At 37.2% G+C, this 17,638-nt stretch overlaps 3 protein-coding genes across 3 annotated transcripts; 1 reads left to right on the top strand and 2 right to left on the bottom strand.

The window, feature by feature from the left end:
* Window positions 1-6,650, bottom strand: LOC129284524 (uncharacterized). Its single transcript, XM_054920039.1, has 5 exons — window positions 6,339-6,650; window positions 4,949-5,070; window positions 627-1,221; window positions 412-528; window positions 1-336 (listed from the first exon to the last, which is right to left on the bottom strand). The coding sequence occupies exons 3-5, from the start codon at window positions 1,215-1,217 to the stop codon at window positions 1-3; spliced, it is 1,044 nt and encodes a 347-aa protein (XP_054776014.1). The 5' UTR covers window positions 1,218-1,221; window positions 4,949-5,070; window positions 6,339-6,650.
* Window positions 6,651-6,812: 162 nt separating this feature from the next.
* On the top strand, window positions 6,813-11,587 carry LOC129289389 (alpha-(1,4)-fucosyltransferase-like). The gene is made up of 5 exons (XM_054926145.1): window positions 6,813-8,263; window positions 9,069-9,242; window positions 9,320-10,999; window positions 11,130-11,243; window positions 11,337-11,587. Exons 1-3 carry the CDS (start codon window positions 7,694-7,696, stop codon window positions 9,881-9,883), a joined length of 1,308 nt encoding a protein of 435 aa, XP_054782120.1. The 5' UTR covers window positions 6,813-7,693; the 3' UTR covers window positions 9,884-10,999; window positions 11,130-11,243; window positions 11,337-11,587.
* A 1,313-nt stretch (window positions 11,588-12,900) lies between these two features.
* LOC129306218 (alpha-(1,4)-fucosyltransferase-like) lies at window positions 12,901-16,354 on the bottom strand. Its single transcript, XM_054946689.1, has 3 exons — window positions 15,661-16,354; window positions 13,840-14,013; window positions 12,901-13,757 (listed from the first exon to the last, which is right to left on the bottom strand). Exons 1-3 carry the CDS (start codon window positions 16,135-16,137, stop codon window positions 13,191-13,193), a joined length of 1,218 nt encoding a protein of 405 aa, XP_054802664.1. The 5' UTR covers window positions 16,138-16,354; the 3' UTR covers window positions 12,901-13,190.
* Between the last annotated feature and the right edge of the window lie 1,284 nt (window positions 16,355-17,638).

The raw sequence follows: 17,638 nt of genomic DNA, 5'->3' as shown, positions 1-17,638 counted from the left end.
TTATAACCTTAGGAAAGTCTTCTTTAGTATGGAAGGAGCAACTATCTTTATCACTGGGCTACCTTGTGGCATATTTATAACTCCAATCATTTGCTCAAATCTCTTTTCCATTTGAGCTTGAAATTTTTTTTCCATTCTCGCCTCCATTTCTGCCATCCTTGCATTAAAATCATCTTCAGTAAAAATTTTAGACCGACGTCCAAAGTAGGTGCCCTGAGAAATACCAAATCCAACTCCTCTAACACGACCAGAGACCTCTGGAGCTCCCAATGCCCTACCAAGGACATCCACATGCTCCCCCACATCATCTTGTGATATTGATTGTGATAATGCTTCCTGTTGAACAAATTGTAAACTAATTATTAAGTAAATAATGTAAATAAAGTAATACACTAAAATATTAATACTCACACAATCCTCCCAGACTTTTCGAGTGCGTTCATCAGGTAATTTGCCTTCTTTATCTTCTCGAGCAGTCTTCCAAACAAGAGCTCGAGAAATTGGAGCATTAGGTCCAACTTCTTCCCTCTATTTAAAGAAGATATTAGAATAATTAAAAAACATTTCCTTATATATATATATATATATATAAGTAATATCAACAGACGATATTAATTGAAACTCACCAAACTATGTTCAATATCTGGATAGTTCTTTCTTCCTGCTCTATATTGAAAAGGAGTACTTGCGGCTCTAGAGCGATTGACCTGGCTGATCTGTTGAAATTCAGGCTGTTGGCGCATTTTAATAAATTCATCCCAATGCTCTTGCTGGATCTCTGGATACATTTTAGGAGGATGAGGATTGAATTCTTCATTTGCATCTTTTAGATGATATGTTGTGAGGGTAGCTCGAAACTTTCTATGAGCATATGCTGCTTTTCTCATGATATAATGCCTATGACTCTCATCCAGGTCAAAAGATATACACAAATCTTCCCATATATTATTTTTTGCTTCTTCAAGCTGTGGGTCATTTTTCTTTCTCCAGTCTGCAATGCAACAGGGAACATAATGACGAGCTAAGACCCCTATGTAACTGGCCAACTGAGGAGACTTAACCAATTGGCCCCTATCATTCCAATTTACTGGTAATTTACGACCAGCTGCTCGAGCCCGTATTACTGCTTTCATAACAGTTTTACCCCGTTTAACCTCCTTGAATGCTTCTTCTTCAGTGGGTGGAGCATCACCACTGTTCTCAGGTGGGGTAGCCATATATCTGAAAGGAAAAATGTAAATTTTTAACAACAAAAAAAAATTTAACTAAAAATAAATTTTTAACAATTAAAAGAAAATTTAAATAAAGAACTTACAAGTGTTAAAATTTATTTTTTCTTTTTTTTGTTTTTTCTTTTGTGTGTTCTACATATCCCTCATCAATCCAAATCCCTTCCGCATGATCTTCTCTAATATAGAAGGCATTATCCCCAGTTGAAACATCAAATGTCCGTGATGTTCCCATGAAAGGGTCATCCTCAACATTGAAATCTTCATCCTCCTCATTACCCACTATTTTATTTGTTAAAAGAACAATCGACCAATTTTTATACGCTGGATCTGACACATAAAACACTTGTCGAGCTTGTGATGCCAAAATGAATGGTTCATCTTTATGAGCCACCTTATTAAGATCTACTTGAATAAAACCTAACTCGTCAATTCGAAAGCCGTTTTTATTGTCAACCCACGTGCAACAAAAGACAGGTTCACGAAACTTGATATAATCCAATTCCCAAATGTGCTCTATAATCCCAAAATATGACATCATTGCATAGATTGGATTCTTGTCTTTAAAACTAGAGACATGCATTGATTGAGCTTTAAGCGTTACACCACTATTCTGCATAGTGCTCCGAGCATCTTGACTTTTTGTATAAAATGTAAAGTCATTAATTACATAACCTGTATAAGAAAATACTTCAAATCCAGGACCCCTAGCCAAAAACCTCAACCTTTCTGATGGGTGAGACTCCTCAGAGATGCGAGATCTAAACCAATATATAAAGTGCCGGTTGTGATATGTTGCTAGCCATGTTTCATTTTTACCTTTATTCTGACTCTTAACTATTGCCTTGTGTTCGTTGATATATGGTTGAACTTCCTCAGTGTTGTGTAAAACATACAAGTGAACTTGCTCCCATTGTGTCTTGTCTATGCTAATGAGTTTCTTCCCAATGATTCCACCCTGTTCACCTGTGGTGTCTTTTGTGTACTTTGGCAACCCAATGGCATCCACATTAGAGAGATATCCAGTACATAATTCAACTGCTTCTTCCATGATGTACCTCTCAACAATACACCCCTCAGGCCGACTTCGATTTTTTACATATCCTTTTAATACTTTCAAGTAACGCTCTACTGGGTACATCCATCTCAAATAAGCGGGGCCACACAACTTTATCTCTCTAACTAAGTGAAATGATAAATGAACCATGATGTCGAAGAACGAAGGCGGAAAATACATTTCCAGCTCGCTTAAAATCTTAGCTATTTCATGTTCTAGCTTTGGCAATTTTTCTGGGTAATCACCTTGCTACAAATTGCCTTAAAGAAGAAACAAAATCTAGTAATCGTGGCTCGCACCTTCTTCGGCAAAATGGATCGTATACCAACCGACAATAAATTTTCCATGATGACATGACAATCATGAGTCTTGAGACCTACTAGTTTGAGGTCTTTCATGGATACGAGGCTACTTACATTTGAAGAATATCCTTCTGGCACTTTAACTTCATGCAAGAATTCACAGAAAGCTAATTTTTCTTTTCTAGACAAGGTGTGAGCTGCTGGAGGTAAAAAAGTGCGTTTTCCCTTCCTCTCTGGTGCCAACTCTTCTCTTAACCCCATGCTAATCAAATCCATCCTTGCATTAATTCCATCTTTACTCTTTCCTGAAATGTGGAGTAATGTGCCAACAAGACTATCGCAGACATTCTTTTCGATGTGCATTGCATCCAGGAAATGCCTAACATCTAGGGTCTTCCAGTATGGTAGCTCAAAGAATATGGACTTCTTTTTCCAACCATTCTTAACAATCTTACTTGCAAATGGTTTTCCAAATTCAATATTTAAATCTTTGACCTTTTCAAAAAGCTGCTCACCAGTTAATGGCATGGGAACTCTACCCTTCTCCGGGTGGCCATTAAAGGCCTTCTTTAGTCGTCGGTAATGATGTGTTTGCGGCAAAAATCGTCGATGACCAATAAAGACATTCTTCCTACAATGTTCCAACCGCACTGAACATGTGTGCTCCTCACATACTGGACATGCATCTCGTCCTTTGATACTGTATCCTGATAAATTGCCATAGGCAGGAAAGTCATTTATGGTGCCAAACAACATTGCTCGCAGGATGAAATGTTCTTCTCTATACCCATCATAAACTTCCACACCTGTCTCCCACAAAATCTTCAGATCTTCAATCAGAGGAGCTAAGTACACATCTATATCATTTCCTGGTTGTCGAGGCCCAGAAATCAACAATGACAGCATCATAAATTTGCGCTTCATGCACAATGCTGGAGCGAGATTGTAGATCATCAAAATAACCGGCCATGTACTATGAGTACTACTTTGCATGCCATGTGGGTTCATTCCGTCAGTGGCTAGTGCAAGGCGTAAGTTTCTATCTTCAACCCCAAACTCAGGGTATATAAGATCAAACTTTTTCCATTGAGGAGAATCTGCAGGGTGCCGTAGCTTGCCATCCTTAATTCTCTCATTAGCATGCCATGTTAAGTGTTTAGCATCTTCTGCAATGCTATATAGGCGTCTAAATCTTGGTATGATTGGAAAATACCACAATGCCTTCACTGGGCTACATCCATTTCTTTTGTACCGTGATGCATCACATTTTGGACACTTATCTAAGGTTGAATACTCTTTCTGAAAGAGGACACAATCATTTGGACATGCATGTATCTTCTCATAGCTCATCCCAATAGAACAGAGCACTTTTTTAGCTTCGTAAGTATTAGGTGGAAGCTCGTTGTACTCAGGTAACATTTCATATAAGAGTTCAAGCAAATCCGTGAAACTCTTATCGCTCCATCCATTCGCTGCTTTTAGGTTGTATAGTTTCAAAATAACTGATAGTTTTGTGAATTTTTTACAACCGGGGTATAATGGTTTATCAGCATCACTCTTCAATCTCTCAAACATCTCAGGACAGTCTCTAAGATCCTCTTCAATCACATCAATCATTTCATCAAGACGGTCAACATCATATATCCCACTATCACGATCAAATGTTGAGTAGCTCGCACTATCCCTCCAATCACTTGCATTATTCCTTCTCTCCCCATGCATGGTTCAACAAGTATAAGTTGGATCAATCCCATTACATATTAAATGATCTTTCAATTCTATTGGCTTTACTCTTTTTCCATAGCAACATTTCAAACAAGGACATATGACTCCACGGGGGTCTTGATCACGACAAAATGCAAATTCAATGAATTCATCTACACCATCCCAATATTCTCTAGATAGTCGATTAGCCGACATCCACTTACGATCCATGTCACTAATATGATTACCAAAATTCAATAAACAAAAGACTTAAATTTCTATAAAAAAAATTCAACAGTATCTTCCTTAAAAGAATAATCTCTCAAATGATCAAACAATCAAATTTCACAACACAATATATCTAAACTAAATAAATCAATTCATCCAAATAAAAATTTAGTACCATAATGTATCTAAATTCTGTCAATCAATTGTAATTTAATTAATAACAATAATCTCTCATAAAAGTATATTTCATAAATAAAATAAAAATGTTCAAGTAGTTTCCTCAAATTTAATCTAAATTATCAACTACAAATACTCCATAATTTTAATATAAATAACTTCAATTCATATATTTTCTATAATATTTATTATTAAAAAAATATTTAAAATTTATTCTCAAATATATATAAATTAATTATTAAAAAAAATACCTTCAAAGTGTAGTCTTCACTGCAGAAGCGACGTCGATTCCTCTGCTGTACAGCAGCGACGCACAGCGGCAACGGAGGTCTTCACGGCGTCCCTTCCTCCGGTGTACAGCAGCAGCACAGATCTGCAACAGCAATACAGATCCGAAACAGAGATGCAAATCTGGAACAGCAAACAGCAGACAGCAAACAGCAAACAGCAGAATAGATGGATGGTGATCTGCAACAGCAATACAGATCTGGAACAGAGATGCAGATCTGGAACAGCAGAACAGATGGAGGCGTAGCAACGGCGACGCAGAGACCAGGCAGCGACGGCGCGACGGCGGTGACGCAGAGACCAGACAGCGACGCGACGCAGAGATCGGACAGCGACGGCGACGCGGAGACGGATGGCGACGGCGACGCAAGGGAGGACGGTGACGGCGGCGGCGACGGCGATGCAGGGGAGGACGGTGATAGCGACGACAATGCAGCACAGAAACAAAGAGAGAGGCGCGACACAGAGAAGGAATGAGAGGCAACAAAAGAGAGAGAGGTATAAAAGAAACTAAATGGAGAAAAGAAAACTGACGGATGTATATAAGAGTAGGAAGACTCTTCCGGAGCGCTCTGGAAGAGCGCTTGTTCCGGAGCGCTCTTCGTCGAGCGCTCCGGAAGACTTATATCTTCCGGAGCGCTCGAAGAAGAGCGCTCCGGAAGATGCTTCGTAGGAAGGTTTTCTTGCTGTCTTCCGGAGCGCTTAAGTACGAGCGCTCCCGAAGGTATTTTTAAATTTTTTATCATATTTTATATATATTAATTAGGTGCGTTATCTTATTGTGAAGCCTGACATACAAGAGCGCTTATTTAGAAAAGCGCTCCGGTAAATTATGCATTCACATTTTGGGGCGCTTTTTAAATAAGCGCTCCTAAATACCCGCTCCTAAAGATATATTCTGTAGTAGTGGGTAAAGGATGGATGGTCATTTTGCTTGGGCTCTATCTCCCAACACTTGGCCAAGTCATCTTTTGGAGGACCCAATTTTTTTACTTTTTTTTTGAACGAAACGGAAATCCACCAACAACAGTAGCAGTATCTAGCAAAAAAGCAACAACACTAAATCTTTGATCAATTACCATCCTATTAAGAAAGGAGGTTTTTGATCAAAGATATCTTTAGAATATTATGACAATTCCTAGCTATATAATGAAAAGAGGAAAAGCACAAGGGGGCCCTACAATAATGCTGAATCACAGGACAAGCTGAGCATCACTCTCCGTCTTATGCCCGACTTTCTCACAGACAATAGACTAAGCAAACACAAGTTGAAAGGCAAATATGAAATAAAGAATGTTTTGGATCTAAGAGATTCACTGATGGATATGGAAAAGATCAAAAGAAAAGGGTTACCTTGAGGAACAGCGACAGTGGCGACAGCTCAACGAATGGCGACACTGGTGACGGCTCGACGAACAACGACAGTGGTGACGGCTCGGCGAACGATATGACGTGAGGTTGGTAACGAAAAAAAGCTAGCCAAAAAAAAAAAGAGGACTCCCCAACGTGGGTCGAAGCAGATCAGAATGGTAGCTGGTTCACGAGCGAAGATCATGACGGCAGCACAACATCTACTCTGCAAGGTCGAAGAAGAATGAGAGAAAGGCAAGTTTGCATTATTTACAACAATGTCATTGATGAAAAGTTGAAAGCAACATTGTTCTCCGCCTTTCCTACCAAATTTCTGGAATACCATTCTCTCTCTCTCTCTCTCTCTCTCTATATGTATATTGTTCTCTAAAACAAGTTGTTAAAAAACTTTTTTTTTTTCATTTTTTTATTCCAGAGGGGAAAAAAAAAGCTGTTCTCACTTCTCAAAATAGCTTTTCAACCTATCTTTTATGAAAAAATCATTATTATGTTTTACTTATTCAAATGTAGAGATAATTACACAAGAACGACTGATCAACAAGTCTTAGCATGTTGTTATCACTATATATCATTATCATCATCAATATCAAGTCTCCAAGAAGCCAACAAGCCTTAATTTCGGATCTCTACACGCTTGATCTTAGCCAAAAGGTCGAGAAAGTTATAATTTCGGATATCCACACCGCACCTATTCTTGGAATTATGTACGAACTTGATTTGTCTTTTGTTTTTTCTTGCTCAATATTGACTCAGTCTATCATCTCCTTCCTCTTCATTATACGACTACCATCATCATCACCTGGCTCAATAATTTCCTCTGGTTTTGACATTTCTGCACTCATAACATTTTCTGGGTCGTATGTATATAGATTAACCCTATACCGATAATATACTCATACATATTGCATACATATATAAATACATATCGTGTCAATATTCATGTTTAGATACACGTGATTTGACTATTCTTCTCTCTGTTTCTTTCCTTCGATCATTCCAAAATCAGAAGAAGGACACAATATCGTTCATATTATTAGGTATTGTCATTTTCTAATTTTTGGAGCAGCATGCATGAACGCACGCAAGCACTGTGCCTCAAATCGCCATTATCGATGCGCTTGCACATCAACTTCTTCATCTCCAACCTCTCTGCATGCCTCGAATCGATCACACATACTATTTACCTTCACTCTCTTGTGAAACCTACAGATCCATCTCTGTGCTTCTTACACATATCTGGACCACATTTTCTTTGTATGTATCATCTATATATCTTTGAAGCATCCAGTACTCTTTTGTTCTAATAATCCTTGACTTATATATATATATATATATATATGCGCGCGTGCTTAGAGATGGTAGAGAGAAAGAGAGCGGTGATGATACGTTGTTGTTCCCCTAGTTATAATAAACTCATGAGCTTAGTCACTGTAGTGTGTTTTGTTGCGCTGATTCTGTTGATCTCGGCTGGGACCATCGAGTTTCCTTCATCGTCCTATTTCTATTCATTACCTTCATTCACCACTACCATCATCAATTACAATGCTTCCATGTCTGATCATCATCATGAGGGATTCACAGATCTTCTTGGTGCCTTTAAGGAGTGGGATTCTCAAGTGGGTTGCGAGAGGTATAAGAAGAAACTACTGTTGCAGAATTATACTGCCGTGAATTCTTCTTTGAGGGAAGAGATTCATGGAGGTGGTGCATCAGATTCAGATGAAGAGTGTGAGGGGTTGAAGATGAAGCATGTGAGTGTATTGGTGAAAGGGCCAACCTGGATTCCTGATAGTCTGGATAACTTGTACACTTGTCGATGTGGTTTGAGCTGCTTGTGGACTAAATCTTCTGTCCTTGCAGACAATCCTGATGCTCTCTTGTTTGAAAAAACTAAGCCTCCACGTCGGGTATGTTTTGATTGATTGATATGTTTTTCGTTTGTTTTAATGAAAGAACAATACTGATAAGGTATGCTAAATTAATCTGCATCCTAGTGAGAGCACCTATGAAATTATAACGGAGAACTGAGTGTCTTTTAATTTTGATAAGCTGAAACTAAGTGATCTCTTCTTATTCATATATGGTATATTTGAATCACAGAATTTGATGCCTCTTTCTTTTGGTAAAATCAAAGTCAAAAAAAATATAAATATTAAAAATGTTTCATGAAATTATAAAATTATATATTTTAATATTATATTTGATTGAAGGGAAAGAAAGAGGTAGAGAAGGAAGAGAAATTCCCTAATTTGGAGGGGAGGTTTTAAAGGGGAGGGGAGAACTCCCCTCCACTTTGCCAAACAAGGGGGAGGGGAGAAAAAATTTGAATGAATTTTCCCTCCCCTCCACTGAGACAGGGAGTTAGGGTCTTGTGTTCTTTGTTGAAATTGTCAATTTGTTACATTGAAGTTGCCAGTAATACTAAATATGATGTACAAATAAGATGTACAAATTAAAGAGTAGTCAAGGCTAATTTAGAAAAATGACCTGAATGATCAGTTTGTTGATGACGAGATCCAAGTGTATGAGCCACCAGAGAATATGCCAAACGGTAAAAGGTTAATTAATCCATAAGATGTTATATATTTCGGTCTTAGGAATGAATAGCAATTAACATCGATCAATGAATGTTAGAAAATGAACGACTCACATGCACTTGTGTGTGTATGTGTATTAATTTTGATGATTGATGTTGTGGAATTAATTGATCAGAGGAAGGTTGGGGAACCAATTCGAGTATACATGGATCTAGAACCAGAGAGGAAAAGAACAGGTCGTGAGGACATATTCATCAGTTATCATGCTGATGATGATATCCAGACAACCTATGCCGGAGCCTTTTTCCACAACAATCGAAACTACCACGTTTCCTCTCACAAGAACAGCGTGAGTTTTTATTAATGAATCCTTTATCCCCTAATTGCATCGAATCTGATAAATGAATTGCACTATTCATTATTCAGGGACCACTTGTGTACTGGTCATCATCGCACTGTGTATCCAAAAGGAACAAGGTGGCGCAAGGGCTTCTCTCCATGCTGCCTCACCATTCCTTCGGCAAGTGCCTCAACAACGTTAATGGCAGAAACAAGGTCCTCTCTTTCTACCCTCACTGCACTCAATCCTCTTCCCCAAGATGGTGGGACCACCTTCACTGTGCCATGTCACACTACAAGTTCGTCCTCGCCATTGAGAACACCTGGACTAACAGCTACGTCACCGAGAAGCTCTTCTACGCCCTTGACTCTGCTGCCATCCCCATCTACTTCGGAGCTCCCAACATCGATGACTTTGTACCGCCTCATTCCGTCATCGACGGCTCTAAGTTCACGACGCTGCAAGATTTGGCTCTCTATGTCAAGGCTTTGGCTAATGACTCTGTGGCTTACGCGGAGTATCATGCTTGGAGAAGGTGTGGCCTCTTGGGCAACTATGCCATGACCAGAGGGCTTAGCCTTGACTCTTTGCCTTGTAGGCTTTGTGAACTTATTAGCAGAAAAGGAGGAAGAAATGCAGATTCCAATTGACATTGCTTCTAATCTAATTAAATCTCTCTGAAAAACTAGATTTGGGTGTCTGTTGTCTTCTCTATTGTCTCCTAATGTTCGAAGTCTTAGCCCTTCATTTCAGCTAACGATCAGAGAAATTTCATCTAATTTTGTTGAAGGGCTGACATTTTGAAAATCAGAAGCAACAGACCCCACAAGTCCCTGTAAAATTTCATCAGACATGGGTTTGAACAAGTAGGTGAAGTCAACATTTCGGATAAGTATGTATGTGTCTGATATGTTTGTGCTTGTTGGCAGAAAAGGAGGAAGAGATGTGGATTCCAAATTGAGATTGTTTCTAACTCACTGTGTAAACCTTTTTATACTAAGTATATATGTGTGTGTGTGTGTGTGTCTGATATGTTTAATGTTTTGGGTTTCTTTGTTGTTGGATACGGTTTGTATCTGAGATTACTTGATGATAGAATTATGTATCTGATAGAATTGTTGATGAATGGTTACCTATTATATAGGGCAACAAGTACTTTCCTTGGTCACTTTTAACACCTTTTTTTTTTTGTGATTTTTATCATTCATCATTGTTTAAAAAAAAAAGGATCTTATTAGGGATTCACTGTGTGCGGCATGTAGATTTTTAATGTTATAACAGAACATGTCCTGATACATTGACTTGAGTCATTTTGCCATTAACGTTTGTATTGGAACCTGGGAATTTTTCAGCCACGTGCTGTTTCAGTTATCATTTGACCAAATAAGCAAATTCATTGGCTAAGGCTTCTGTTTAATCACTTTAACCGATAATTTGAACTACGAGTTACTTTAAAAAATATTATTTGATATTGTTAGAGCTAACAAACTCAAACGAGTAACCTATATGACAAAATGACTAACTTCAGTTGAATTTGTTATTTCCTTTTTCCCCAGAAAAAATTTTATAAATTTTCTCGTTCTATTTAACTGCTTAGAATTGCTTTATGGCCTGTATTATGAAACAATATGAATATTGGCGGTGGAGGAAAGAACAAGAAGAAAGAAGTAAAAGAGGCCAAGGTACAGTCATGGAAGGACAAGAAGGAAGTTGCAGATAAGGAAGCAGAGGACCTGAGAAGGGACATAGACAACCTTGAAACATGGGTGCTTGTTCTTCCTTCCTTTTTTATTTCTTCTCACTGCAAGTTTCCTTCAATCTAATCTATATGCTACTTGAGCAAACCAATACTCCTGTAGAACTCAAAAGGTTTTCTGCTTCTGTATTATTTCACAGGTTGGTATGATGCAATCCATGAACAATCAGCAAGTGAAGGAATATCTCAAGAACAGACCTGATGATTTGAAGAAGTTCAAAAGGTGCCAAAAGAGCCAAAAGAGCAAAACAAAGGTAAGAGAAAGGATTACAAATTTGCAGGGTATATATATATATTTTCCTTTTAATGATCTAGATGTTCAATCAGATGAGTTTTGTATGCTACAGATTCAATGTACTGTGAAGTCCAAGTCTTCCGCTTATAGTGGGATAGTGGCTTCAGTTTGGAAGTTTCACAAAGACTAGGATCCAGAAGGCAATCACTTTGGTTTCTTTGGAATTTTAACTTTCTATAAAAGGATGTAACAGCTGGTTCAAAGTGAAAATGAGAATTCAAATGTTATGCAGAAAACATGTAATGCTCTTCTGGTTTTGAACAGAGAGAACATTGATTACTCTAAGGATGAACCACCACCTATTGGCAGTTAATTTGGATTCAGTTTCCAATCTAGAGAAAAAATTGAAGCAAGGCAAAATCTATCAAGGTTTCAGTTAAAGCAAGTGCTATATGAAGTACTCCATTCGGTCGTTAATTTAAGGCATGGTTTGAAAGTTATTTTTAATCCTTAATATAAAATAAAGTTAGAGTAATTAATTTTTTTTCCAATTTTGCCCCTATTTATTTATTATCATTTGCATTTCTAAACAAAAAATTTATTATGGTTATTTATAAATTGCAAAAAAAAAAAATAAAATTAAAAATTTACATATTTTTTCAAATTTTAAAAATATAACTATCATTTCTTATTGAACGTGAAATTAGTTAATTTTATATTTAAGACTAGAAGGAGTAGTATCTTTGTTTTTAGCATTTCCATTTTTTGTTATCTCTTTATTGCATTTTATTTGAACTAGCTCCTTTCTTTTTCAGCTACCCAAGATTCCATGTGATTTGGACGTTAGATCTATTGAACCATGGCATGTTTTTGGGGTTTTAGACGCAAGAATGTTGCCTTCCAAGCTCTAGTAGGCCCCACCTCCTATTTCTTCACTATCTTCATTAGATCTTCTACGTTCAGATTATTGATCAACTAAATTCTTTAAGATTGAATCAATCTCAAAAGGTCTTCTTCATAACTGTAGAAATAGCTTGGATATCAACTGAAATAGGTGTCTGCTAAGGTTTTTCAGCAATTAGCCACTTCCACTCAAGAATTTTAAGGGAAACTGGTGTTTCAGAAAAGAAAATGATAGAAAAACTACTCTTTTGGAATATTTGGGCCCCACCATCCTCATAACACTTGTTCTAGAGATAAACTATGGGTGGTTACAGAAAATTGTGTCAATATAATGTGAAACTAAAGCTAATACAGTAGGTTATATAGTTTAAGGTTTAAACAGCACTAGGGTAAATTAAAGGGAAAGTTCCATTTAAGGACTCAAAAATTTCGCAAGAGATTATCTTAAAAATTATAACTAGCCCAATAACCAAAGTTTAATATCAGGCATTAGAGACTCAATGTAAAGTTTTAGGAAAGTTACACGTAACTGTAACATTATTAAATACTTGATACCAACATTCTTAAAACCCTACAAGTCTGTCGAACCTAACAGTAATTTTTAGTCCTTGGAAGTAATTACAGCTTTTAAGATTTCTTAACATGTTTTATTTAGAGTCATTGGATGTAACTTTCACTAAAATAAAAATATGAAGATCCAAAGCCTTGACAATTTAATTTTGACTTTCAATACTACTTATTTGACTATTCATTAGAAATACAGTTAATATTACTTCATCTATGAACTGCAAAAAGTTCTCACATTCCCAGTTTTGCAAATGTACAATTTGAAAATGATACATCATCAACAACTTATAAAGTAACCTGGATTCACAAGGGCGGGTTAAAAGTAAAAAAAAAAAAAGAATGAATGAAAAATAATGCCGAGTGATTTTTTTACCACGTGAGCTAAGCCTTCTATGCGATCTAATCCTATAACAAATTAGCCTCTATACAGCCTGTCCGACCGGAATTCATTGCATCACTAACATGAAGTCCTACAATTTCTGAAAAAGAACTCGGCCTAGTCTCTTGAATTTCTTCCTCCTCTCCTGCTAACAGCTTCGCATAACCGACATGGTAGTGTATCAAGGCTCAATGCTCGAGTTTTTCGATAGTTACCCAACACACCACACCTCCTCCATGCATGGTATTCTGCATATGCCACCGGGTCGTTAGCTAGGGCCTTCACATACGAAGCCAGTTCTTCCAACGACCTGAATTTTGTACCATCTATTATTGAATGTGGAGGGATGAAATCCATGACATTTGGTGCACCAAAATAAATGGGAACTGCACCAGAGTCTAAGGCATAAAATAACTTCTCCGTCACATAACTATCTGTCCAAGTGTTTTCGATTGCAAGAACAAATTTGTAGTGAGACATGGCACAGTGTAAATGATCCCACCATTTTGGGGTAACATTGGCATCATTCGCACACTCGGGGTAAAAGGATAGAGCCATGTCCAGACCACCAACATTATTTAGGCACTTCCCAAATGAATGGTGAGGTAGCAAGCTGAGGAGTTTCTTGGCAAGTTCATTCCTTTGAGAAAGGCATCGTGATGAAGACCAATAGACAAGTACATCCTATAAATGAAAAATCAGGCCAAGTTACTGCAAGATACTATTCTTGACATTCTGATTCACTCTTACATGACATATTACTTACATCATTTTTATAAGGTGAAACGAGGTAGTTTCGACCATTGTGAAACAGAGCACCCGCATAGGTTGACTGGACATCATCTTCAGCATGATAACTGATATACAGATCTTCTTGACCTGATCGCTTCCTCCCCGCTTCAAGATCCATGTACACACGAAGAGGTTCCCCCATACGCCTCTGAAATCAAAAGAAGCAGGCATGAAAAAGTGAGCCAAGTGGAATCTCACATAGTGCATAACATCAACAAAATAAAGTCCTGAAAGCCTGACATGAAATGAGGACTGAGGAGAAGCATTTATGAAGGTAAGTGATTATGTTAAACATCTCTAACTGGCAAGAAAGGAAGAATTACTCCATTGGGAGACAATCAATCATCAATCAATAAATAAAGGCTAAACTAAGACCTCAAATATATAAAGCTCCAGCCTTCAGGATATTCTCAAATTTAGACTGCATATATCATGTAACAGACAATAGAATGGAATTTCTAATATTGCAATTTCTACACCTGCTGAAGCGAGCCTTTTTTATAAGCCAATGACTTCAAAGCAGTTCAAAACATCAGTCAATAATCTCTGGTCAAGAAGATGATCAATGCAGGCAACAAAGCTTAACTTTTTTTGCCAAAGGCATATGTGTTTGAACAATTTCAATCTCAAGTTTCCTGATATTGAAAAGCCTGTATTGCAAGCAAAACAACACTATCCACAGTTACGTCCTGTGACAACTAGAAACATAGATAGCTGTTATTGAACTACAGTTGGGACCACAAGTCTTAAGATTTCATTAACAAAATATTCAGTACCTGGCAGTTTGCTTTAGAACTCCATTTGTCATGAGTATAACTAAAGGGGCAACATCTTTCAAAAAGAACTCAAGAATGTATGGCAGCTGTAAACTCTTTTATCTGATTTCTCTAAGTAATTAAAATCCCAAGTAACCCCAACTTTCATTAAAATTGTTCTTCACTTTTCTATTATAGTACTTAATTCCAAGCCAACTTATAAATCAAATTTACTAATACTTATCCCCTCAATTCCTATAAGGTTCAAGTCATGAATTATCACCGTCAAAATTTCCAGCATCAAGATTTTTTGGCCAATAAATTCCCTGCACCTTTACATACATGCAATACGCATAGAGAGTTGATGACAGCAGCATCTACGGAATGATTATGCTAGGATAATTCTGTGCAATGTAATTCCAGTGAGTAGCCGGTGGGAGATGAAGAAAAAAGCTTTTTAATTCTTGACACTGATCTAAACTGCATCTCTAATAATATAAACATTAGAAATTTAGAATCACAACTGTATGTTTTCTTTGGAACAAAAAAAATCCTCAGCCCAGCCAGAATTGGGGTCCAGCAGACCTAGGAACTTAGAAGCACCAATATCTGATACTGACTCATATGGGAAACAATACTATATGGACAACTCTCAGTTAAATATGAACTATAAAAATAAAAACATTAGACAGACAACTGCGTGTTCCAATAGACCTTGGAAGCACCACTGATCCCATACTGACACGGGAAGCACATAAGAAGATGCATATAACTAATTAATACAATTTGAAGTATCTTGTCATGTAGAGTATTGGACACGTATTAGAAACACCCAAGTAAAACAAAAACAACTAAAAAATTATTGGCTAAGGAGATCACTTGGTCGATTACACCATCACTAACTCATGATTATCGTCCTTGCTAAACATGGACTGTTCATATTACATGTGAAAATATTTTGATTGTAAAGAAACCTACCACATCCACTTTCAGCTAATCTGATAGAATAAAAAATAAAACGTTTTCAATCAAAGACCTACCAGAATCGGAGGCGAAGTCGTTTCAAACAACAACGCATCAGGCTTGTCCGCAAGAACCAGCGATTTAGTCCACAAGCAGCTTAATCCACATCGGCAGGAGTACAAATTATCTAAATTATCCGGAATCCAAGTCCAGCCTTTCACCAAAACGCTGACATGATTCAATTTCAAGCCCTCACATTTGGAATCACCTCCAATCTCTTGCAAAGGAGAAGGACCCGTCGACTTATTCGGCTTCGTCTCATCGTATCTCTCCTTGAACGTGGAACAACCCACCTGAGAATCCCATTTTCTGAAGGCACCTGCCAGATCGGAGAAGGCTTCTGGTGACGCCGTGGTCTCTGAAGTGATGGGGTCGTTGAGAGATTGGCGTGAAGGTGATAGAGAGGGAGACTGGAGGAAACCGAAGAAGATTACGAAGAAACTGAAACCAAGCATTAGTGCAATTGTGACTGTGTTAATGGGTTTCTGCGACATGATGATAAGGGCAAGATCGAGAATGGAATATGCTATGATTCTATCTGTGCTTTAGAAAGCAGAGAAGGAGATGGAAAGGACCAGAAGATGCATGGGAATGGAGTCCAAGGAGTCGGGTCCAAACTCCAAAGCCTGCCGTCTTCCTCGTCGTTTCCACCACATTAGTGGAATAGTCAGTTTGGTGGAATAGTCTTCTCGCCCCGTAGCACACCAGGAGGGGAAGACTGGCACTGGGAATCCTGTTTTTTTTTTTTTTTTTTCCTGCGCCTAGGGATATACTTCTTTCTATTTTTATTATAAAACATTTTTTATTATTTTTTATATTTTAAAATTTTTTATATAATAAAAATATAAGATATATTTTATTTTTATTCTCAACTTTAAATGATAATATAATTATATTAAATATTTTTGTGTTAATCAAAAAGAGATAAAATTATAAAAAATAATTTAATTATTATAAAATATCTTATATTTTAAATAAAAAATTATTTTTAAAAATTATTTTATAAATAAGATCAGAAAGAATATATTCACAAATTAACCAACATTATATGGAGTAGGGGTGTTCAATCTGGACCCGTCCCGATTGGCCCGGTATCGTCCCGATCATATCGGGACGGGTCTTGTCCCGGCCGGAAAATAATCGGGACGGGACTTTACGGGACGGGACAGGAAAGGGGTTCGGGACGGGACGGGACACGGGATTACCATCGGAACGTCCCGTCCCGTCCCGAATATTATATATATTATTTTTTATTTTAAACATATTAATTATATTAATATAATTTATACTTATATTAATTATATCAATTATAATTTTAATACTTACAATTCTTATTTAAAACTAAAGTATTTTTATATTGATAATTTTAATGGTATGGAGTAAACATGGCGATATCTTTTTTATAATATATTAATTATATTAATATAATTTATTCTTATATCTATCTATTTAATAACTTTTATTTATAACATACTTCTTGCTTATTTTTAGAAGAGTAACTAGCTTAGTATATTTTCACTAAAGTAGAAGAACAATTATTTGATATTGTATTTGACTTGCCTGTTGTTGCTAATTTTATAGCATAAAGATCACTTGTATTTTTTATTATAATATGTAGTTGTGATTAAAATAATTCAATAATTGATTTTAAATTATTGTTATTTATGTACTTGTGTTATTTTGATTTTAAACTTAATAAATTATATAATTTAAAATTTTAATGAACATTATTATCCAGATCTTTTTTCGATATTATTTCATTTATCGGGACGGCGGGACGTCCCGATCTTGTCCCGGTCCCGTCCCGACTCTTAACGGGACGGGACGACTTTCGGGACGGGACGGGACACGGGACCAAAATTCAGTCCCGATCTTTTTTCGGGACGGGACACGGGACGGGGGTGTCCCGGTCCCGTCCCGTCCCGTGAACACCCCTAATATGGAGACAAAGCCACTTGAGAAATCCCTTTCATCAACCAACAGCCTGGCGGGGGA

The sequence above is a fragment of the Prosopis cineraria genome, unplaced genomic scaffold, assembly GCF_029017545.1.
Source record: "Prosopis cineraria cultivar Desert tree isolate PC_DT_omini unplaced genomic scaffold, ASM2901754v1 PC1, whole genome shotgun sequence".
In the NCBI taxonomy this organism is placed as follows: domain Eukaryota; kingdom Viridiplantae; phylum Streptophyta; class Magnoliopsida; order Fabales; family Fabaceae; genus Prosopis; species Prosopis cineraria.
The sequence above is the reverse complement of the archived record's forward strand: the minus strand, read 5'-3'. Positions and strand labels throughout refer to the sequence as shown.